At 45.6% G+C, this 24,593-nt stretch overlaps 2 protein-coding genes across 10 annotated transcripts in view; both read right to left on the bottom strand.

The window, feature by feature from the left end:
* The window catches only part of chd9 (chromodomain helicase DNA binding protein 9), a 43,948-nt gene extending 24,074 nt beyond the window's left edge, over nt 1–19,874 (bottom strand). For 5 of the 9 annotated variants that reach the window (XM_085908692.1, XM_085908694.1, XM_085908697.1 and 2 more), the window contains exons 1-3: nt 19,405–19,874; nt 15,055–16,621; nt 3,293–3,720 (exon numbers count right to left, since the gene is read on the bottom strand). In XM_085908692.1, the coding sequence (XP_085764818.1) occupies nt 3,293–3,720; nt 15,055–16,521 (1,895 nt within the window). In that variant the 5' untranslated portion in view covers nt 16,522–16,621; nt 19,405–19,874. Of the gene's footprint in view, nt 1–3,292; nt 3,721–6,144; nt 6,400–11,376; nt 11,986–15,054; nt 16,622–19,404 lie in introns of those variants that run through there. The other 4 variants (XM_085908693.1, XM_085908700.1, XM_085908701.1 and 1 more) reach the window with 4 other exon arrangements.
* A 353-nt stretch (nt 19,875–20,227) lies between these two features.
* aktip (akt interacting protein) lies at nt 20,228–24,272 on the bottom strand. Its single transcript, XM_085908702.1, has 10 exons — nt 24,098–24,272; nt 23,345–23,497; nt 22,942–23,150; nt 22,797–22,861; nt 22,600–22,700; nt 21,989–22,077; nt 21,817–21,915; nt 21,545–21,652; nt 21,411–21,471; nt 20,228–21,217 (listed from the first exon to the last, which is right to left on the bottom strand). Exons 2-10 carry the CDS (start codon nt 23,390–23,392, stop codon nt 21,110–21,112), a joined length of 888 nt encoding a protein of 295 aa, XP_085764828.1. The 5' UTR covers nt 23,393–23,497; nt 24,098–24,272; the 3' UTR covers nt 20,228–21,109.
* Nucleotides 24,273–24,593: the final 321 nt, after the last annotated feature.

Raw genomic sequence — 24,593 nt, 5'->3', positions numbered from 1 at the left:
ACAATACAACACGCTTAGCACACCCTGCAAAAGATTAATATAAAGGAATGACGTCATTAAAAAAAAAAAATTATAATACCAGAGTAAAGACAGAATTGTATGGCAGCAATACCGTGCGATAGTATGCGGCGGAAAACCTCAATTTTCTTTCACGTAAATGATCTCCCATGCACCATTTTGTGTTGTATTTTTTTTCCCTACAACTCTGAGCTCTTTGAAGCATCAGCATATTTAGGAAACAGGCCGGCACACAGGAAACAATTCAACTGCTCCGAGCATGATGGAAGAAGCATATTTATAATCAAGAAAGAAAAATAAAAAAGGGAGGGGGCGAGGGCGCAATGCTCTCATCTGATAATTATACGCAGTTATTTTACAGCAGGTAGCCCGCATGGAAAATCAAGTTCCAGCCTGCAGAGATCTGAAATCGCTCAAGCCTTCAATAAAAAAACAGCAAGCTTTGCTTGACTAATGGATGAGTGTCAGAGGTAAATACTGACAGACAGGAGCGACTGAATTGGTTTTTGTTGAACTCAAACAAGAAGTCACAAGCATTAAAAACCAAGAGAATTTACTTCCTTTCAGCCGACAAAAAATAAATAAATATCTTCAATCAGAGTTTATAGGTTAGAGTGTGTTTTTTGTTGTCTTCTTTTTAATGGAATGTTAACTTAAAATCACACTTGAGTACGTACGCCCTGTGGTTTTAAGATCAGTTCTGTTCACATTTTCCAAAGAAAGGAAACAAAAAGCTCAATAGAATTACCTTGTCGGTAAAAGGCAACTCACTTAAAATGAAAATAAAAACAGGGAAACCTGCTACTAGAGCTGGACGATTAATTTAATCCAAATAATGAATCTTTGTAGAAACCAATTTTCACATCATTAAGGGGGTTGCGATGGATTATTTATTTAACTACAAATTATTTATTTAACTAGTGTTGTGCTGTCGTGTGTTATGCGAGGAGGGACTTCACTTATTTTAGTTGGTGGCACACAAATCTAAAATGTGCTTGGTTGTAGTCTGTCTCGCTGCCACAAATCTACTTTAAGTTTCTCAAACGTCTTTTGCAAAGAGCTGCAAAAACAACGGCCGACATCACGATGTCTTGCTAACATTGTAACAAAACTGATGTTTGTAAACAAATATCACGACGGTAGCATGCCATCTACATGGACTCTTAAGATTGCGGCGACAAGTAAATATGAAACTCTATTCTCATCTTTGGAATATTATGAAGAGCGCATTGGGAGCTTCCGGAGAATGGAGAGTGGAGGAGCGGCTAGAGCACACCCTCTGCTGAAATGCTTTAATATTTGATGGGGAGAGCCTGGATGGTGCGTACCAATGAGCAGGACTCTCCTCCAGGGCTACTTGTCATCATCCTTGCAGGCTGTCTTCATTAGCGCAAGCACATTGAGCGGTAGCGGCTAGGTTTAGATTGTCCACTGTTCCAATCATAGCTTCGGGACGTCAGCGGTGACGCAACGACAACAAGACCATGACCTTTTCCAGAGAACATTTCAAAATGTGCTTGTCCCGTGGCACTCACGCTAGCTAGATACGTTACGCTCGCTACAAATGATCCGCCTCACTTTTTCTTATCCCAACATGAATTCCCTGTGACCAAAAAGAGTTTTTTTTACAAACGTGACTACAATGACCTTCCATTCAATACTTTTCCAAATTAATTTAAACCATAATAATCTTTGAAAGCGCGTGTATGTCCTGTTGACTATTTCCAGCAGCGTTTCCCAACTGTGGCAAACCGAACGTAACAGAACCACTCAAACGGGATTACTTCAATCATTTAAAGTCTACTCTCAAATCAAACAACAACAAAATGTAGCTTGCTGTCTATTGTGCTGATTTTAAGCGGTGACACGATAAGCAATTTATGTCATTTGCGCCTGTGACAAATCGCCAACGCTGAGTCTATGCGCCTTCGATGCAACATTTCACATACACCCACCAGTAGCTCGTACATCTGAACTTGCCATCGGCTCACAGCGAGAGGCACTCACAAGTTGCGTAGGCTACGGCGAGAGCATTACTATGGCTTAATTCACCACAACATAAGGGTGTCATTTTCTATATGTTTTGAAACAACGAAAAAAAAATGGGTACAATCGCATGATGTCATAATGACTCTTACACAAGGCGGCCCTGAAACAGAAAACTCCATTCGCAGGCTGTGTGCTCTTTCCTAATGTAGGCCATGCATGGTTACGCTGACTAAAAAATGGGTTATGCAGCTCATTACCCCGCAACAAGGACGCTTATCGGTGCTACCTTTTGAAAGACAGAAATTAGACCAATTGGGAATGCATTTGATTAAACGGTCCGTTGGTCGACTCCGGCGCAGGGGTGCTTGTGGAGGGAAGGCGCTGAAGCTATCTCATCGAGCAATATTTTGCCTTAAAGATAAATGATCAAACGGTGCTTTCGTTGAAAAATTTGAGGAAAAGGTGGCTTAAGCGGTGCCGCCAAATTAGCACGAAAGTGGCCGAGATAAAAGGGACAGTCTCGCTCGCGGTGCATTCCCGCTTCGACTAATGAACACGGGTGACATAAATGTGCTCGCTAGGAGAAAATTCAACAACACTACCACATTCACTCATTCATTCATGAGCAGATTCAGACTTCACATCTGCGCTGCCAATGGAAATGCGCGGGGTGCGGCCTGGAACTATTCAGGCCCACTCAAACAGTACAGCAGGGAGATGGGGATGGCAAATTTCACTCGCTTGTATACACGACAAACCAGCGTCACTTGTGAATGCAGCTTTTGTTTGCACCTGTGCCCTTTCCAGACGGCTCGTGCCTGGTTTATTGTCACGGCACGCTGTAAAAGTCTGAACTTTGAGCAACCGTAAACTCACCAAAGCAAATGTAAATCTCCGTATGCTGCAGATATCATGATTATAGGGTAGCTTCATATACAGTCTCGTAAAAGTCCAGATATAAGGTTGTTCTGTTCTGTACGGTGCCTTTCACACTCATTACAGGCTAAAACTGTCACACCACACTATATATAAATCAAGCAGAGAGGCATTTGATATTGTCTCAACAATAATCCAGTGGAAAAGAAGCGTAGCAGAGTTGACGTGTAAATCCGACCGCCAAGATGGCAGGGGGACACTTTTGACATGCAGAGTACATTGTGTACATTTTTCACGCAACATTTTCATTCAGAAACCAGAGCATGAAATCATTTTTACATCAGGGATTAGTGACGTGACTCTGTTTATGTTATGATGGTCAAAGGAGTAAAAGAAGAGAAGCACGTACCCTATTTTGGGCTTCTGTTTGGATACGGAGGAAGGGACGATGGAGGCCTTTCTGGAGGCTTTAAATTTGGACCGCGTTTTGCCATTTCCTTTATGCTCCTGGTGGCTCTTGTGCTGGGACGACGAGCTGGGGAAGCTCTCTGGGCTCATGATCCTTGGGATGTTCTTCTCGCCGCGCTGGCGGGCTTTAGCTATGGCCTCCGATATGATCCGATTGGCCTTTTCCTGCTTGTCCAAGGGCACCACTTCTGTTTGGAGGTGTGTCCGCCGCGGCGTCCTCTTCTCCGAGGGAGAGCTAGACGAGGATGAGGACGATGATGAAGATGACGACGACGACGATGATGAAGAGGATGACGACGACGAGCTGCTCTTCATCACAGGACTTAGCGCCCGGACATGGCTCGCGGGACCATTGGTGTTCTTTCGAGGCTATGGAAAAAGAAATAAGAAGAAATAAGCCGAAGTTGTTGACTCCATTCTAGAGGAATACAATTTGGGAGATTTTTGGATTCTGGCACATCTGAATGGATTCAAGAATATAGTCGAAAGTGTCATTTCTGGAGGGAGACCTGCCTAATGGGGTTTTCCCCCTCTAGGATTGATGTAAATTATTGAGACGGCTTCACATAGGTGGTGTCACTTTGCAAAAGAACAGGTATGTGGACCAACGCCTAGCTTTCAGGGTTTTAACCAAAAGCGGATTTTTAAATACCAAGTACCAGCAAATATTTGATGGTTGTAAGTAATCATTCCATTTTGGCCATTTTAGCAGTACAGAAAAAGTATAATTTGCTAGAAGGGATGTTATCAAAGTGATTATCTTGAGTTGAACAGTTGTAGTCCATCATTCAATTAAATAAACAAACACCTAAAAAAAAAAATTATATTCTTTGTTCAGATGGTCCCTAGAAAACCTTCGTCTTAAAAAAAAGACACAATTTTTTCCAATTAATCTAGAACAGGAAGAAAGTAACCTTGAAAATGTATGCCATGTGAAAAGTCCGCTGAAATGAAGTCACACCGGGAATAAAAGGTAAACACCGTCTCGGTGTAGCTTCGAGCCTCGAGGTCGTAAATAATCCAGGCCGGGCTGATACATGATCATATGTAAATGATAGCATGACTGCAATGAGGCCTCGTGACGTGGGCTTTGACTCTCAGAGATCCACAAATGGACAAGCGCCAATTTACACTGAAAGCCGACAAGTCTGACTTCTTTGTTATCATTCCCATCCACATTGCAAACTAAAAACAAATTTAGGGGATGTCCATCCAATTTTTTTACCGGATGTCCTTATTGCAGTAACCACCAAGGAACCACATCCATCGTTGCTAAATCTGGGCAAGATCAGTGGCCAATGACACATCGATCATTAACACTCACATTTACACTGATGGGCAGAATGAAATGAACATCACATGCGTGTTTTTGGAATGTTGGAAGAAGCCACATTACCACAGGAAGAACATGCAGACGCCACTTAGAGATATGCCGAAGGGGATTTGAATCTGGACGATGTGGTCATGAGGCATATAAACTACCCTACTGACCGCCTTTGTGTATTTTTTCCAAAACACATGGAATGGGCAGTTAAAAGTCTAAAATAGTCTAGAACAAATAATCAACAAAAAAAAAAAAGTTATGAATAAGGCGGTGCATGATCTATTCCAACACCCCCACTACTTTTCTCAAGAATAATGTTCCATAGACGTCATCTGAAAGGTTATGGCTATTTCGGAGACTCGGGGAAGCCAAACTCAGAATTCGGTGGGTATTTTTAACGGAAACTTGTCAACCAAACAGAGAAGGGGTTGCCCGAGTAGCAGATAGTACTCAAGTTGATTCCAACAAATGTCAGCATTTTGGAAAAACCTGTTATGTTAACTTTACAATCACTTTATTACCTGAATCGTAAAGACAGGTTTTTCCTTACACATGCAGACGATAACAGATCGTGAAAAGAACACGGCAGAAGAAGGAACCTTATATTTAAGGCCCAGAAATGTTTTCCATTCAAAACACTGCAATTCTATCATGACAAATTTGGTTTATATCACCGGTGTAGGAACACTCCCTCGTAACCCGTCATTTTTCCAGGTCGGTACGTGAAACGTCTTGTTTAACTAGGTTGTTGTGAAAACTACCCCCTTGCTACAAGTTTACCAGCAACATGTGTACCGACGTGCATTGGAGGCAAGCCAACAAAAACAAGGGCACACAAAGGCCGCATTATGAGCAGTCACGTGCGCCACGCCGCCGAGACCATTAGGTCGAAATTTTACCGGATCACGCTGGAATGTTCTCATTGAATGGATAAATGGGGGAAGGGTTGAAAGTAATGACTAGGAGTGGAGGAACATGAGAGCACACGCAGCGTGAAAGGCAAGGGGAGGAGTGAGATATAAAAACAAGCTAGCCTATGTGTAAAGGCAGAACGTTGCTGCTTTGTAACACACGGCAATAAATAACTGACAATACCAGCTTCAGGTACTGTGCTTTGGAGGAATATTACCTCATGGAAACGTAAACAGGTAGAGAGCCACGCTCTGATCTGGGAGCGAGTGAGTGACGAGCCCAAACAAACACGTGAATTAAACGAGAAAGGCGTTTAGGAGAGCAACGAAGGGGGCAGGGCGCGGTAGAGAAAAATGTATCATCGACGGCTCTATATAAGCAAAGCATGTGAGTATGGCAGGGAGAGGGAAGGGAGGGTGAGGAAGGGGAAGAGGGGAAAAAAAAGCAGCAATGAGTTCAAGATGGCGGCAGTGCAGCATGAGTCGAGTAGGTTGTTCAGTTCCTGCCGGCTCCTCCCCTCCCTTCGCACCAACCCCTCCCTCCCGGAGCTCACTTACCCTTCCTCTTGGCCTCTTCACTGTAGACATTTTTTTCTTCCTCTTTACCTCCCCCTACAAACTCACTCCCTCCCTCTCTCTCTCTCGCTCTCCTTCTCCGTGTGACCGGCTAACAAAAGCCTGGTTGCCCTTTCGCCGGGTTTTCTCGCCGACGCTCCTTCTCCGGAATAAATACACTTTTCCACAGCCTCCTTCCTGGAGTGGTGAGTGTGTATCCCCCCCCTTCCCCTTCCCCCTCCCCACTGCTTTGCCTCCCCTCCTCCACCACCTCCTCCTCCGGCAGCGGCGGTCCACTCGTCTTCTTCCTCAGGCAGTGCGTGAACGCCGGAGTGGCTTGTCTCCTCCTCCTCCTCCCCCAGCGGGCAGGGCTCAAGAGGAGTGCATGGGAGCTCTCTCACCCCCCCTCTCTCTCTCTGTCTCTCTCTCTCCCTCTTTACTCCCTCCCTCACCCACGTTTGTCTCTTCACGGGGTGATGAGGGAGCAGAGGCAGAGGAGGTGCGTGGCAGTCCAAGAAGCACCGGCTGCCCCTTCGCTCTCTCAGTTCCTCTACTGCCGGGTCATTGATTTCTCCTCTCCTTCTTCTCCTCGTTGTCCCAGGATAAGGTAGGTCAACTCCTATCAAAAAGGCTTGGGTTCTTTTTTGGTCCGTTTCCCAGTCAACTGCGGCGCGAACGCGGCGATCTCCAGCAGGAAAATGAAAGCACAAAGCAGCAAAATGCATCAGCATGAATATTAGAGATGTCGTTAAAACCCAGTCTCGTTTTTTTCTCTCTCTCTCTCGCTCGCTCTCTCAGTTGCTCCCCCCCCTCTCTCTCTTGCTCTCTCTCTCTCTTTGTAAAGGAAGTAGGCCAGCAGATGGTGCTAGCAGTTATTATATTAACTTTCACAAATTAACCCTCAGAGTACGGGATAACCCTTTTGTCCCCTTTTTTTTTGTAGGTTACAGTCATTGATGTGATGATTTATTTAATGTTAGAAAATGTAATTTTAGAAAAATATCCTGGGACTCGTTGGCTACCATCCAAGAGAGGCGCAAGCTCTTCCGGTGGTCTGAAGGCGCGACTGGCCTTACCACGACAACAACCCCCCCCCCACTTCAACGCAGGCGGACATGTGCAACAGCTGGCACATGGCACCAGGAAAGACACATGGCGGGCCCAGAGCCAGGTACAGTTAGTTGAGAGAGACCCGGCCTAGGCCAGCAACAGATAGTGAGGTTTCAAATCTCCATTAGGAACTAAAGATTTCATATTAATGTAAGTCACATGAAAGGTAAATGGGCTTGGTAAACAGGAACCAAACAGACATTCAAATATTACCCAGAGCGGGAGTCGCGTTTGAATAATGTTGGTGTTTGATGAATGTTGGAAAATTAAATAAAAGTTGACTAACTTGAACATTGTCTTATTTTACACTCCAAGGGCCAGTTACTCCAAAATACGTGTACACTTTCAAACAGGAAGTCAGCATTCTATGGACAGACAATAATCCAGACGATAAAAAGACAACGAGAGCAACAACGGGCATCCGATTCACCTGCCAGTCTGTGCTTTGGAGTTTGGACTTTGAAACGGGGTGGCACAAATGCATCATTTGATAACACCTGGCTGATGTTCGAGGGTCAGTGGCAATTGCACGCATCAAGAGTGCAACAAGTGCGAAAGCGAGTGCCCACTATCGTTCTGGGAAAGGGACAGAAAGCACCAGAGTCCAAGTCCAAAGTACCGGACAAGATCATCAACATCTGAGTTCTAAGATAACTTTGCTGCCATCTTGTGGCATTTTAGGACATATCAAAAAGAGCACAGAAACAGCAAATAGGCAGGTTTTACAGCTAATAGCACAGGATAGCTAGCAAAATAGGTAGGTCCCTGTTCAAAGTAAAGACATACAAAAAAAAAAATCAGCAAACAAGCTTATTGATGGACATACAAAAAAAGACAGCCGCCATTGCCAACGTGTGTTGCAAATGTCAACAACGGTGCTTCAGCAGTCACATGGTTTCCAGGCTGTGCAGCGAGTCAAGGGTTACTCTGCAAACAGGCCCGGGTGCTTTATACTCGAGGGGGAGCGGCTAACTTCAAACGCAGGATGAAGGGAGAGGAGGGGCGGGGGAAGCGGCACAGAAAGGGGAAGGGGACTGTGCGCTTTCAGAGGAAGAACGGGCGAGTGGGTGGTTACACAGCTACAGGTGATAATCTCTTGACACTTCATCCCTCGCCTTCTTCTCTCTTCATTTAAAAAAAGAAAAGGGGCTGAAAATGAGCGACTACGGCATGGCTGGGCAATATTTTTACGCTCAAGGTCCATTTCCAAAAAAAGCCAGGTAGGTATCGAACCGTATCATAGCTCCTCTAGATTCAGCTTGTGCGGTGGTCTACAGCTGTGACAAATTAAAATTTGCTCCAGGTTTTTAGAGTTAACTTCTGGATAGAGTTCTCTCATTCGATTTCCACTCAATGATTGGTGTAGAATTACACATTTCACGACTGATGGCGCCTCAAGCATCTTAGATTTGATATCTAAGATGATTTGATATCTATTTCGAGTAATAACCTTAGCGACTGACTTCGAGCAGGTCACATCACGCTGTACAGGACACTTTCTCGAGATGTTGACACTTGAAATTCAGAATATAAATTCAAGTCAACAAGATGCCCAGCATGCCTTCCTCGGCTAATTAAACACAATCGCACACATTAACGATCCTTTACCCTAAGTCGCGAGGTGCAATATAGCAGCTGAGGCTTACCCCGGCCCCCCTCTGGAGAAGATGCTGAAAAGCTCATCAGTGCATTATCACTGCACCGGACCCCCTGCGCTATCTGGCCTACTGCGCCGTGACCGCCCAGATGGAATCACGGCACGGGCGAAGCACCAAGAGTGCACGCTCGCAGCGCATGCTCTCCGCAAAATCACATGAAACGGGCTCAGTTGGAACACCGGGCCGATGGCCGCCTGCCAAAGCTGGAATTGTACAGTGCCAGTTTGTGCAGATGCTGCTCGCCCCAACCACAATAAACCTCTCTGTGCGGCAAATTTACATAATGCCCGACTACCCACCAGCCATTTTGAGAGGCTGGAAGATGAAGAAGTTGACATACGCCCATTCTTCTATGTTCAATACCGCTTGGCCTGTTCGGTTTTTACGCCTACTTTACAGCCTATACATAAATTATTTTAGAACAAATGTGAGCTCTGATCTTCTGGAAATTTTCAGTTTCAATAGAAAAGGTTGGAACTGTTCAATGTTATGGTCAAGTTAAACACATCTGACCGTCTATTCAGTTCTACTTACTATTTTCTCAAACAGCCGTGACTTGACTTAAATATCAAGTAGAGGTTCTAATTAGGGCAACTGTCCCTGCGTCGTAAAGTGTCAGCTATGGGGAGGTCTTCAGTCAACAAGATTAAAGGTCTGTCATTTCGGGGATTTGCTAGCAAGACTGCCGATGACCATAAACTGTGCAAATTATACAGAACAGTGGGACCCATTCTGGATCGTTTATTAAACTTTATCACTCTAAATGAAGGCCTGTTTCACGGTCAGTAAAGCCCCCTAACTAAAGCGGGAGAAACACTTTGAGGCAATTAAATGCTTCTCATCATAATCATTAAATTAGAGGAAGGCTCGCAAATCCAAGACTCAGCGCTACCAATTTATAGAAAATCACATCCAGAACAATTTATCTGGAATTTCATATTTTGACAATTCAGTCAAAGATGTTAAATCCGAAGCCTACAACATGACGAATTGGAATTTGGAAATACTTCCGTACTTGTATCTATAGCTCTGCCAATATTCAAACTTGTGTCCTGTGGAGCCGGTAACGTTTATTCCCTGGCACATGGCACACCTTGCAAACTTTCAAAGAAACTTGCCAACCTGGCAATTTTCTGCTTTTGGTTGTCGTCACAAAACTGTATCAGAGTTGTGATAGGTCCTTTTATGGTCAAAATAGACAATATTCTGAGATCTGATCAAATAGAATATTAATAGATATAGCCAGTGTTTACATGCTGGCAGTCAGTTGTGATAAATACAATACAATGTTTCGGCTGTTTTAAATTACTCAACGATCAACACAGAAATGAGAAAGCTATTAAGCTGGTCAGCTGCCTCTCACAATGAATCTCTTGGTTAATTTATCATAGTAACATTTATTATTTCACATTTAGAAGTGGCTGGATCTAGGCCATACAAGTAATTGAAGCAAAGACAAAACAGTCATCCATTATCTGAATAGTCACATTTGCCAATAATTTGCATCAAAGTCACAACAAGCTGGTGGCGGGATACAGAAGACACGTAATGGAATCCAGATGTCTTACCCGCCCCTGCTTCCAGAATGACAACAATCAAGTCACCAATGTTTAAAAAAAACAAAAAAAAACAGACAAACATTTATGGGGAGTTTGAATACAGAACACGGTTGGGTATACTCAAAGAAAGGAAATGCCAGTGGAAAATTCTACCTTAGTCACCCATGTGACACTAGCGTAGCTTCATAACAGAAATTATGTGTCAACCTGTTTCTCCAGTCGACTTATCTGAGTTGTTTGAAAAAATTCCCAGCCCCGAGCAGCTCAAAAGAAAAGGTAACAACCATCAAATCAGGGAAGCGTAACATTCGTGATGACATTAAAAATAATGGCTTTTGAAGAAATTAGGTCCTGATTGTCGTTTGGTTTATATTTATGCTCTGAAAGTGTTGTGCATAGAAATATTTCTTGAAAATATAATTCCAACGTTAAAGACATCTTTGGTACAATTCTATTTTACGTCTGCATTCCTTCAAACAAAAAAGAACTTGCGCACTTGGGCAAGTCTAGATTGTGGAACATGTGATCCGTGGACCATGTGGGATATAGTGCCTGATTGGAAAAAGGCTTCTGTTGTAAACACAAGGGCACAGTGCAGCTATTCACTGCCGATAGCCACTTTTTCCCCAAGATAACACTTTGCATCATGTTCAAGGGTCTTTCCTCATGTTTGGATGCCCAGGGCGAGAAAGTATTTTGTCTCTGCCAAACGGCAGGTCAAACTAAGTTCAGTCGCCTGGCGTCACAATGCTTGCATTCCAACCACACGCGCCGGCGGCACTCCATATTTGTGCCGGGCTGCCTTAACTTCAGCCCAAAATAAACCCTCGCTGGCCTTTACGTCTCGCGGAATACACGCGACGGCAAAAGGACGGACAAGACGAAAGGTGAAAAGTTGAAATTCAGACCTACGGTACAGTAGCTGAGTCTTCCCACATGCTCGGCACACTCTTGTCAAATTCAGCCTCACTCCTCCCTCCCATTTTTTTCCCTAGATAGCCCCGCCTCTTCCGCTTCAACCGCCTAACATCCTGTTTACCGCTGACCCTCGCTTATCCCCCTCCCCCCTGCCGCCCGCCCTTTCTTATCTGTCGGGCCTCCCAGCAGAGGAGCCGATGGGCCGAGTGCAAACAGGCAGACAACTTGACACGGCGAGGGAGGGGAAGATTTAGCAAGCGCGGAAGAGAGGCGGGCGTTCACACAAGCAGCAGGTTTCCACAGGGCCGCGCGGCAGCTGCGTGTAAAATCTGCACGTCGTGTCGCATTAAGCCGGCGCTGGGTGTCGCCTTTCAGGGCCAATCGTGAACCCCCCCGCCACCACCCGAGCTCGTCCGCGCCGATCGTTCGTTGCCTGCCAGTTATATAAACCTCGTGAGGTCAGCAGGCGGCGAAGCGAGCGTGACGCAGACGGGAGCGCACGAGCTTGGCCTCAGTCACCCACAGGCACGGCGAGGTGGGGGAGGACAAGTGGCGGCATCCAGTTAACCAGGCACCAGCACAGTTTGATCCTGATTGATAACAGTGGAATAAGATTGAGACTTAAGTCACAGTTTCTCTCTTGTGTCCAATTTCCTGTTCACAGCCAAGCTTGTGTGCTTGTTTATCATTTTTCGCATGTAAATTCAAACAATACCGTGGCGAAGACTAAGCGGAAGAACCGGCAAGGATTTACACAACTCTTACCGTAAGAGTCTTTCGGAATGGTCTCGTCATCCTGAGGATCCCCAGTGACTGCCTAAAAATCATGACATCACCGTGCAATGACAGCTATGTCATCAATAAAAAGACTGGCTACGTTCCATCGGCTTGTCACTTGTGATGACTGTTTTGCATCTGTCAGATTGATTCCACGTTAGACTTGTGAGGAACAGTTAATACGATGTCTGAGGTTTATGACCACTGCTCATTTGTCATTGGTGTTTAATTAGACTTGTATATGAAATTTTATGGCAAATATCAGTGCCTTTAGGTTTGATAAAAAGGATTTCTGAATTTGGACTCTGGATGAAATGAATCGTCTCAAAGGTCATAAGCAGGTTGAAAAAACACCTTCCCATTTGTCCATCTCTTGTTTTTAACTCAGCCCCCAGGACGATGACCGTCTTGAACCCGAAAGGCTCATCACACCTGCAAGCTGACTGTTGCAGCATTTGGTGATCAATCCTAATTAGGCAGATTCACTGCGGGGGAGTGGAGAATGGGCCGCTACCCCCTGCCCGACACCCCCCTGATGCCTCGCCTGCTCAGCAAACACGCCACCATCAGCAGGCTCTTCACAAATCACTGCACACGTTTAGCACAGTCAGCCGCCGAGCGTCGACACGGGGGCCGGACAAAGGGTCCAGTCAAAAGGGTCTCGATAAAGGACAAAGACGCCGGCGTCGGCCAGTTGTGCTTGAAAAGAGGTCGCACTTGGACACGCGGCAAAGACCACAGATTGCCATCAACTCCAAGATGCGTTCTGGCCCAAAATTGAAGCAAATGCCTTGTGTTGACCTCACACGGTGTTCTGAGACCATTACACAGACCTTGCGTGCAGTCATATCCGGTCTGTGGCCACATAGTTTTAGCAGAGTCAATGCAAACATGACCATAGAGGAGACATAGCGGCTAAAAAGTGACTTTTAACAGCTTTTGTACAAAGTGTTCTTAGGTCTCTGGAGTGCTTCCTCACCCGTCAAGTGTGAAATTAAACAATGAAGTCAATTTGTTACCTGCCCATTTATGACTAGAACGTGCCTGTGAGGAAGCTATTCCACACTCCTGTCCCACCCCCGCATCGACTGTCTGACAATATAGGAAAGGCTGGGAGGAGATCCAGAGCCACTTTCAAGTGACAGCCATAATCCGGTGATTTGGAGAAATTCAAAAGACCTTCAAGTCAACAAATTGGTAAACATGTGTTTTTGCCATCTCGTTTTCCAATCTGCCATTTTAAAGAGGAATGTGCACTGAAAATGACATCACAGCACCTTCAGGCTAAGGTGACGACCAATCACCACTCACCTGTTTTTCTGGGTTCGATCATGTGACAATTCTCAAGATGAGCATCAAGCCAGAGAAGAAAGCGAAGCTATTCGGTCGACGGTGCGGGAAGTCGGTGAAAGCGCGCAAGGTGAGCATTGTGACGAGTAATTGTCGTAACACGATCATCGCTCTACACCGTATGAAGCCGAATCAGAAACGAGACGAGGTGAAATAAACGTAGCGGAAATCAGTGAGATTCGTGTTGATGCACCTTAGAAAGATAACGTTAGCCCGGTCTCTGTACATTTCGACCGCCGTCAAAGTTATTTCCATGATGACAAGCGCAACATGCGCCTGCCACCATAATTACATCATAAAGGGCGCTTGTAAGTTTTGCTCGGTGTCGGCACCTGGCACTATGTGACATATGGCCAATCACGACTCACCTGTTTTTCTGGGTTTAAAGACGTTTACTCGGGTATTGAGTCCAACCAGAAATCAACCTCGGACATTACAGTTGCGAGATTCAAAGCGAGGTAAAGTAAAAGGGTTAGGGTTAGGGTTAGGGTTAGGGTTAGGGTTAGGGTTAGGGTTAGGGTTAGGGTGCACCACTGTGTCAGAATTCACATGATCATGCTCAGAGTTGGTCTGATTATGCCTCTCGACATGTGTCACTCACTAGCCAGAGTCTGCAGGGATGCTGCTCGATAACTCGCCAAGTCAAGATCTGGGATCTGCCTGAAGCCTGTTACAGCCAGCTCAGGCAATCCCCCGGCATCTCCCCACACCCACCCGCCATTTATTTTCTCCCACTTGTGCTCTTCCTTGCTGTCTGATTCCCTCCCTTTCTTTCCTAAGCTGTCCGTCTTTTTCCACTGCTCTCCTCATCTCCCCCTTCCCCCTCCCCGGAGTGGTCTCGTTCAGCCACACTTTTTTTTTCTTCTTCCCCCCCTCTTCTTCCTCCGACAGCCTCGCCTCGCTCATGCGTGCGCCAGCACTTGCGGCCACTGTGGCAGCTACCGCAACAGCGTGCAACCTTCCCCCACACTCCACTCGAGTGCGCTCCTGGCTTGCCCTGACCCACATCTTGATATAGCCCTAAGTATGCTTACAGCTAAGTCCTGAAGACACTCCACTCTTAGCCTAATCAGGCCTGACCTGCTGTCGGTGTACAGGGAAGATAGACAAGTCTGGCTGGACGGACGATCGTCTTAATCGACCTTTTCAGCGGGCTTTCGCTTACCCTCCTGCCCAAAGCGAGACAATTCCCCACTTGGCATCGGTGTGTTTTATCTGGGCAAAATTAGTTAAACATTACCCAACTGGTCAGATTGACGTCCATTACACCCGGGGAAGGACAGAAATATTCTTTCCATCTTCATTTGTAATGTTCAAGGTGTAGGAAAGAACTGGTATCATACGGATGTTTTTATGTCGTGCTTCCAAACATATCGAAATATTGTATCACTTAAAAGTTGTTTCTGCTCTTATTGTGTGTTGAGCAAGTATGTTTTATTTCATGAAACAACTGTGTATGGAGATATTTGGCCGCTAACCATAAAAAACGACCCTGAATAACTTTCCAAATGTATGCTTAGGTAGCAAAGAAATGGTATTACCTCGTCTTCCTTTTGTCCAACAGGTGTTTGTGTCCGATGCTCGTGCCCCCACGCCTGGTTGGAATCAGCCCAGGAACCGTTGGATTGATCTGGTTGGCTGAGCGCGGCCTCCAGCTGGGGCAAAAAGTCCGGCAAGAGGTCGGGGGGCTCCAACCCTGCCAAATCTCCATTCTGAGCCTCCGATGCCAAAAGATTGTCCCCAAGGGATGGGTATCCATTCGCGTTGACGGTCCCATGGCGCTGAGGTTGCTCAGAGGGCAACTGGTGAGCCACGCCCGGGTAGCAGCTCATTGATTCGCCAAACATCTCGGACAACTTGTTGTTTCCCTGCGTTTCTCCGCGGCAGCGTAAAGCTTGAAAAGGACATTGCTCTGCCTGGTTAACTGAGGTCTGAGCATGATGGTGACCCATAAGTGATGCGGATGGAAACTGACATGCTGCCCCCGGGAGCTCGGGCAGAGCTGCCGCCAGGGGAGTAGCAGTGGCGGCGGGCCGAGCCGCCGCCACCGACGACATAGACGGCCGACTCAGACAGCCCATTTCTGGCTCTCCGGGGTAGGAAGGGTACTGAGCTGGTTGGTAAGTGGTGACAGAACTCACAGAGTAAGTGGGCAGTGAGTGAACCAAAGATGACGAGTCCATGGGTGGGTTGTTTTCAGCCATTCCTAATCGGCAAGAGAAGCTGCGCTTCTGTTGCTGCTGCAGGCAAGATCCCGGCATGTGGTCATTTGGATTCGGCACTACCGCTGAATGAAACCTTGTTCCCACCGCAGCTAGCTGGTGTTGAGGCTGCTGTGGACTCTGGTGAACCTGCTGCTGGCTCTGAGGCTGGCTCCCCTGGTGAAAGGGGAACCCGTGATGGGGGCGTTGCTGCAAAGGCATGGCCTGCATGTTCATGTGTTGATGCTGGCTCTGGTTGAACAGCTGTTGCGGGTGACTCGGCCGTTGTTGCTGTTGACGCATTCTGTGCTGTTGCGGATGATGCCTTTGTGGCTGTCCCACATGCATTTGCTGGTTGTACAGTTGCTGCTGCTGGGACAAAGGATGGTACATGTTACCGTTCTGGTCCTGATTCCCCCACATTGGGCTGCTACTGTTGAAGAACAACCCATTGGCTTGAGGTACTTGGCTGACGGGGCCATTGTGATAATGGCCCCGTTGCTCAGCCGCCACACCGCCTGTACCACCAGGATTGGAAAATGGCTGCCCAACAGGATTCTGTGCTTTAATTCCAATGTAGTGCCCCATCTGCTGACTGTACGAAGGCACGGCTTGGTGGCTGGACGTCGAAGACACCGGCAGCATCATGTCTTGGTTTTTCCCGGGAGCAAGAGGCTCCACTTGGATAGGCTCAAAGTCTGCGGTGAGATTGAGCTCATCCACAAACGACGGAGCTGACGGGAAGCCGTCGACGTCCACCCCTTCCAGACCTCCACCAAAGAGATTGGGGTCGTCAAAAAAATCCATACTGGAGCTCTGACGGGTCACGGAACCTTCTAAAGTTCAGGGGATCCACGTTGGTTATGGTGAACCAGTGTTCAAAGAGCTATGGCATCACATCACGAATCTGTGAAAACAGGGGACATGGAATAAATATTAAGTCAAACATAAACAAGGAAGATGTCTCAAAACGGTTGCTTCAGGCTTTTCTATCCATCCAGTCCATTTCCTGGTTTGCGGGTAACTGAAGCCTAATCCATTTGATTCGCCACAAAAAGACGCACACAACAAAGAATTTAAATCCGGCAAATCACTAATTGCAAATAACTTTTAGCCGACTTAGGACAAAAGACAAATTTTGTCTTTCAGACACATATTTTGTCTAAAGTTGACACTATTTAAAACAGACACACAAAAAACAATGAACTAAGCCATGACTTCCCCCCCTTACTGCATCTATTTTTATCATCCAATCCTTGGGTGAAACATGCTGGTTGACTAGTAGATTTCCATAATGGCCCTCCATGCGGCGTTGAAAAGAAGCGCTCTAAAACCACGTAATAGCTAGGTCAGGAACTCTGCGCTGTCAATTATCTATCAGCAGGCTTTTCATGTGTGTAGCAAAAGCAGCTGGCGCCAGCCAACTGCCAGCCACCGGCAGCAGGTGCCTCTTCGTGCGACCCCTTGAATGCCCCCTCCCTCCTCCCGAGCTCCCCCAAACACAACCCCCCCCCACCACCAGCACCACCACAACCTTTTCTAAAGTCGACAGCCAACAGAGCTGCAGGGTAGGACGCGCAGGGAGGCGTTGACAGCTGATAGAATTTCAACAGCCCAGGAACAGAGGCAGACGAAGTCCTTTGAGGGCGTGTGCCTGGCGACCACAGACCAACGGAAGACAGAGCCTAGCGAATGCTCCGTCCTTGTGCAGACATGCCATTTGGCAATCTCGAGGAAATGCTTTCAGGAAATTTGCAAGACTCAAATGTTTTTAATTTTTTTTCGTAAGGGAATCCGAATGGATGCGAAATAGTCACAGTTTGCAATATGTATCAACAAAGTATCAGAAGCAAAAACTGAAGGTACACCATGGATAATCATGCATCTATCCATCCAGCCTTAAGTGCATGTCATGCACCGGTCACCCAACTCACCTTTGACCTTACAACCACAAGCCGCAGAAACAAATCGAAGCCCGCAGACCTCCGCCAACTTGCGTCAAGGCTAAACAATCATGGCAGATAATAGAAGATTCCTCCTTCCTATCTCTCTGAGGCTAATATTACACAATGGCGGTTGATTATGAGAAACCCCTGTACATGGTGGTACTATGCCTTCCCGTGAGAATGAGAACTGTAAACTGTATGAGAAAAGAAAAAATGGCCGCCATGTTTTGTGACTCAAAGTTTGACGACATTCAAAACAATAATTTCATTGCACCAAACTTAAATACACAAATAAATGCTAATGCTAAGCTAATAAGGACTAAAATCACACTTTATGCTGTTGTAATATGACTAATTTGACAGAATCCTCATTTTTCAAACTTTTCCTTGTAGCGTTGATTTTGAGAATGAGTGGCACGCAAGAGGTCCACTTAAAAAGTTAGACACTGCTTGTATGATCCAGAATTTTATCTTCCTTTTTATATAGCTGTTCTGTAAAATGGCCCCAAAAAGCTATTTCAGAGCTGTACCAGAGGAGGGATACTATTCCACAATGCCGGGAAAGAGTTGTGAAGTTTGACAATCAAGTTCTGTTGGTGTAATATGGTAGATCTACCATTACGGCTCAGATATGCTAGTTTTGCGCAATGTTATTCAGAATTTCCCAAGTATCTGAACTGACGTAATTACACGCATATAAGGATGTTGTGTCATTGCGTGAAATTGCAAACATCCTACTTCACTGGGTTCTGTGTAAAAAGACACTGCTGTGTTCTGTGCAAACGCAAAGAAATATGATGTGGACATTTTGCAGAATCTCAGTAAGAAAGGGGCTTGACTATGAGTAAGAAAAGATAACGCAGACACACATTAGATACTTCCTCGTTGACATCATGCAAACTGTGGTCAGAAATGAAGCGACAACTGAGGTAAAAAGCGTGGGAAGTGACACAAAAACAAGCCGAGCCTTGCACGTTTTCCTTCAATCGACAGATACCCAATCCTGAGGCTTATAACGAACCTTCACACACTTCCTTCCTCCCTTCCTTCCTTCATTGTAACCCACAGTGAAGGGAACCCTCACATGTGTCGACTTCCAGCTGTTTGCAGCATCACCACGACGCTGCCCAATGATATCAACAAACAGACGAACACATAGACCCCTAATTGAGCCATTTCTTCTTTACCGAGGAAAAGTTCGTTACTATATTCCGTTTTGTTACTACTAGCCAAGATCATGAAGTCAAGTACTGTAGCATCCCCCAGGACACCGATTTAAGGTAAAATGCTCTAAGAATTAGCCAAACTGCGTCGAATGAAGAAAAGAAGCAATAGCTGAAGATAGTTGATTTTCCACTGAGGAAGAGCCAAAAGGTGGCGGAGATGGGGGGTTGGTGGACGAAAGAGGGTGTAAGTGTAGGTTTGGGGGGGGGGGGGGGGGGGGTCGACGTCGATGGTGTCCGAGATAACAACCTCGCCGGGTGTTATTTCCGGGGCTGAGTTTCATTTTCAATTGCATACTGTTAAACCCAGTACCGACCCACCGAATCGCACCGGTCGCTGTCAGTTCAGGACCCCGAAGCGACCAGCTTCACTTCGGCGGAGGAAACTAAGCCAAGTCCGGTTTGTGTTGTTCGAAAAGTGCGTGGAACAAGTGCGCAGAGAAGAGGCGTTTGACAGCTTCCTCTACGAAGAGAAGCCACACGAGCGCATTGAAGTGTCAGGGAAGGCGGCGGTGGCTTACCCGAAAGGCAGCCGGTCGAAGCGACGCCAAAAGCGGACACATGCGTGCGTATTCTTGGTGAAGTTGGCTGCTCTGCGGGCGACCTCCGCACAGCTGCTTCTGCGTCGCCGCCAAGCCCAAACCCAAGCCCGGCCACCACCACCGCCGCCACCTCCGCGGGCGCTGCTGGCTGCCTGCTTCTGTGTTGCTGCCGCCGCTGCTGACGTGACTGCCGATAACGGCACATTTGCATACTAGTGACCTCCTCCCTGATTGGACGTCCGGGCGTTCACTACAATTTCACTCCAGAGAAGTGTCATTAAAAAAACAAATAAAGTTTAAAGAAACAAACAAACCCGGTGCGAGAGTGCGGGGCGCTACGGCGCCGCCCACACTTGAAGAGCGGTTGATTTGATCACGCTGCCTCCGGGCCAAAGTCCCCGTGTGTTGTGGTGTCGTGACACGGTGCATAAGATGGCCGCGTTGTGAGCCAAAGAAGCCAATCCGGAGAGCTTTTACTTTGGCACATGGACTACAAGTCAGTCCTCCCATGCGAACATGTCAGGCGCCCCAGAGATGAGCTCCGCCATTGCGAGACAATACTGACCTCAAATGGCCAAATTGGGGTATTACATCTTTTGAGACGTTCTCTGTAAATACTATTTCGAGTAAACTCTCTTTCCAAAACGCCAACATGGATTAGGCCAGGCTCATCTTAAAAAGCACAACAAAGATGATATAGCTGCAGCAAGGGAAAAGAGGGATTTAGTGATTAACTGCTGGAAATTCAGTATCGCGTATCATTGCAAGGCAAGTCAATTAAAATTCAAACAAAACACGGCTAATAAATCAACATTTTTATTCATGTTCCAAGAATGCATTTACAGCTTGTCATCTTATGTTGTGATGTAAATCGTTTTGTAAAGAACATACCAAAATAAAATTGATTTGAAGGTGATCCTTTATAAAAATTGTTACCTTCACAACTAGATCTAGCAGCTTTTTCTTTGAAAACCAATCAAATGTCTAGATCATAGTCTAATCAAATAAAATTAAAAATACATGTTATCATTGTAGCATGTTGGAGAGACAAGAGTGGGGAAAAGCAAATATGAACCTTTGGAGTCATGTGGGATAGCTCTAGTAACTTAAGACTGGCACAAAAAAAAGAAAGAAAAAAAAAAGCAAACCCAAAATTGAATTTTTTTTTTCTTTAAATCAAAAACCTCTTATTTACACATCAAACTTTTAACAAGCAGACCAAAAAAAAAAAAGATCTCTTTATCGAGCAACGTATTTAAAACCTATCTTCGGAAAGAAAAGATTAAAAAAAAAAAAATTGACAGATTGGAAGTCTGGTCTTGGCCCAGCTGTAGTCAACATTGCTGGCGTGATGAATAAAAACAGTCCTGAGCCGAGAGATGGTGACATCCACTGCATTCTTTTTGGACTTTTCCGACAGCATGTAACCACTGAGCCCAGCCAGCCTGTGCATATGGATCTTGAAACATCTACGTGAAATGCTAGATTCTACATCAGAGACATCCATTTGTCATCTTTGCCTTATCAACTTGGTTTATGTCTGCTAAAGCTGTTGGTGGGCGAAGCTTTTAAAGCTGAGCAATATTCATAATGTCCTTATTTGTGGATTCGGCTCGCAAATATGGTGCGGCCGGCGATGCGTGTGCCTCCCCACTAGTGGCCAGCGGGGGGTGCGAGCGCAGCCTCAACTCCGAGGTGGACTGTCGTCTTTGCTGAAGGGCTGTGTCGACCCAGGTTTGACCCAGGACAGGCCCGAGCCCTGCGTTCCCTTGTGGTGGTCCTCAGGTCGTCTCTAGTGCAAATTACAAATATTAACATGGCATACGGAACCAGCACTTTTGAATGAAAGCACCAGAACACTTTTTTTTTTTCTCAGTAATGCTGATTTATTTTTCTTTTGTGTTCTTGCACAAACCTGATTCGGACCCCGGGAAAGCAAACATACCAAGTACAAGTACTCTTGATGAACTTCGTGATGGACTTACTTTGTATGCGAACATTCGCTCTTTTGCTTCCTCGTGAACAGCTGGGTTCCACGGAGAAAAGCTGCAGCACAATAATAGCCGACAAAGTTAGTCACACACTCAATGATCACAATGCGTGAGCATGAGCCACCAACCTTATTGCGTAGGGATCGTCTATCTTGGGCTGGTCAAACAGACGACTGTTGCATAGTCTCACACTGTCCACCACTTTGCTCTTGAACAAATGCACATCCTTCTCGTACCTGAGGGGGAATACGATTATGAAAACCGTGTAGAGCGGCTCCGGCTCACCCGCGACCCAAATGAGGGTGATTAAAGATAAGCTGAGGTACATATGTGCAGGTGCAACAATTTCTTTGTTCCGATTTTTTACAACATCATTCAAAAATGATAAGTAGACACTCACAATACAGCAGCTTCTGGATTGATGGGTTCCGAGGTGTTGATCTTATAAAATACAGTACGGGCATACATGAGGAGTTGCCAGATGTGGTTGTGATTCCGCCTAAAACACAAAACAGGAAATTATAAATTTGATGGACTGATGTAAGGTGTGTAAAAATTGCATTTGTGTTCACCTCCATTTGGTGAAAGCTCTTTTGACGTCAAGCTCTCCGGAAACTGGGTCGACGAGTGGATGGAAGACTGGCATGTCAAACACTAATTTCTGTAAAGCAGAACATCAAAACAATAGCATCGTTAAGGGAATCACAGAAACAGGGCCAGTAGTTTAATTTGCATTAAGTAGACCAGCCTAGATCAGAAAATGTGTTGTGAGGGGTCATCATAAATGTGAAACCTGTCCAGTATTTAAGTTTTTTTGTATGTGCAGCCAACACAAAGCCAAGTGAAGGAGGATGTGGTTGGGTCGAACTGTCGGTTACCACAACAAAATGTCAAGTAGAATAGCTAAGCTTGTTACAGCAAACCAGATAAGCAAACAGTTAGCCTAGCTTCTTCCATTTTGTCTTCTGTTTTTCTTTATATTTTCTGGTAGTCTGCTCCCTCTCACAGGTCAGTCTTGGTATTACGGTAAAAATTGTTGCGCGTGTGATGGCCCGGGTTCCAATTGGTTATCAAGTACACAATACAGTAAAGGAGCAGTAAACACACTTGCTGATTTTCTTTTTGTGTGTATGAAATTAAGATTTTTTTTCGACAGGTTATCAACAGACCAAACATTCCTCACCGGACAATCACCATCTGGATAGTTATCTGGGATATACACAGTGAACTTGAAGACTCCATCCTGGTACAAGCCATGTCTGATGAATATGACTCCAAACCACACTACACAGGAACACAACGGTGGTAAATATGACCGGAAATCACGATTTTGTTGGATTAAGCCCCCCCCCCCTATTTTCAAGCATTCTGCATACTTACTAAGTGCTGACTTGTAAGATGGCTGTACGTAAATTCCAGGGAGTTTCTGCTTAATCACGAGTGTGCTGCAGGTCACATGACAAGCAAATCAATTCAAAACGCGCGTAAACTAAAAATCCTTTCACGCGCTGACACAGCAACTTACAACTCCGCCAGTAGGGAGTATTCCAAGTAAAATGGGCCGTAGGGCGCATGCGGGCCATTTGTGGAGTGGGCGGGGCTTCCCAAGGCTGCAGGCTTGGTGACAGCAGCCGCATTCTTGGGGATGACTGGAAGCTGCTTCTTGCCAAAGGGCAGCCGGGACGGGCTGCTTTTCAACTCCCCTTGTCCGCCCTGGTCCTCACTTTCAGGTCTCTGCAACATAATGGGAGACACTTCAATATGAGACAAACACTTTGTAGAAAATTTGAAAATATTACTGCAGGATAATTCCACAGTATTTTCCGATACTTTACAATTCACGGGACAGCATATCACATTTCCACCAGTAATAGTGTCTAGATTTCCAGATAGGAGGTTACAAACACAGACCATCTCTTTCATATTACCTTACGACTCGTATTGGCAGACATGCTCCAGAAGGGGTTTAGGTTCATAACTCATGTATAAATTCAGTGTGGTATCCCTCCTTTTTCTTTAAGTAGGTCCCATGACAGGTGGTGGGCAGGCCATTCAGAGTGAGCAATTTATGCTAAAAGGATCTGCAATTGAAGGGGGGAAAAAAAACAAGTGAAAATTGCGTCTGAGAACATAACAATCAGGTGGGCAGCAGAAAAATATCGAAGTTCCTCCTCTATCTATACCAAAGAAGCATTGCGAGTGGTAGGACAAGTAAATGCTCTTCCACTTGTTATAAAGTACAGTGTGTTTTTAATACAGTTTAATTAAGTGTACCGATTGTTTTACCCATTTTAGCACACCTACTAGTCCACTTGTATAGTAGTCTTCATTAGTACAATAGTAAGCTGAATACATCAGAGATACATGTAACGTTATGCCAGTTGTTCACAGTGGCACGCCTGACAAGATATCTGTTTACACAGTCATTCGCCTTGCTGGGATGTGCTTAATTACGCTACATAGGCGAATAACTGCTTGCCCCTTATTACTGGACGTTATATTTAGCGAGACAATATGATTTTTACTTGCCCAAAAGGACTCTAAAGATCTGGGCAGTGTTTAAAACAATCTGATGTAACCTCACCTGCCTCTCCCTTAACCCAACCTTTAGCATTAGCATAAGTAAATTCAGCGTCGATGACAACTTACGTGACGGACAAATTTGATCAGGAAATACTCACCGTGCTTGTTCAAGATGCGCAATAACTTTAAAAAGTATTTACATCGACTTGCATGTGCTGAAATGCTCAGCTGATTGCCATTTCCACGGGTGTAAACACGGCTAAACTAGCTATTGGTGTTTACAGCTAACACTGACAGCCGGAGCTCAGTCTAACACGTAAGACGAATGGGCGTTTCTATGGGCGATTGTGCATTCCCATTGGTCGGTATAATATACGTTGTGGCGTTTGATTGGTTCAAATTTGGCCAAGTGGGTAATAGGAAGAACAGCTGGACTGAGACAACAGCGCCAACCTGTGGATAAAGCCTAAAAAACACCCCCTTCCAAAAAAAAAGACATCGTGAATGATATTAAACCACTCATCCTACCTGACAAAATTCCCACTTACCTCGTGTAAATTATTCATTTATATTCATTTCAGTTTTTCATGTGGTAAAGTGGAAGTAAAAATAAAGTCAACCAAATGGCTCAGCAAGCAGCTGTCTGCTTAGACA

This window comes from Syngnathus leptorhynchus, chromosome 3 (genome assembly GCF_054491065.1).
Source record: "Syngnathus leptorhynchus isolate UIUO chromosome 3, UIUO_Slep, whole genome shotgun sequence".
NCBI lineage: Eukaryota > Metazoa > Chordata > Actinopteri > Syngnathiformes > Syngnathidae > Syngnathus > Syngnathus leptorhynchus.
The sequence above is the reverse complement of the archived record's forward strand: the minus strand, read 5'-3'. Positions and strand labels throughout refer to the sequence as shown.

Bases quoted from the DNA above. Each gene is read 5' to 3' on its own strand.
- aktip (XM_085908702.1), bottom strand. From the start codon at position 23,392: ATGAACCTAAACCCCTTCTGGAGCATGTCTGCCAATACGAGTCGTAAG. The intron at 21,653-21,816 runs GTGAGTGTCTAC...ATTCCCCCTCAG, and splicing joins AATCCAGAAGCTGCTGTATT to GTACGAGAAGGATGTGCATT. The intron at 21,472-21,544 runs GTTGGTGGCTCA...ATTGTGCTGCAG, and splicing joins GACGATCCCTACGCAATAAG to CTTTTCTCCGTGGAACCCAG.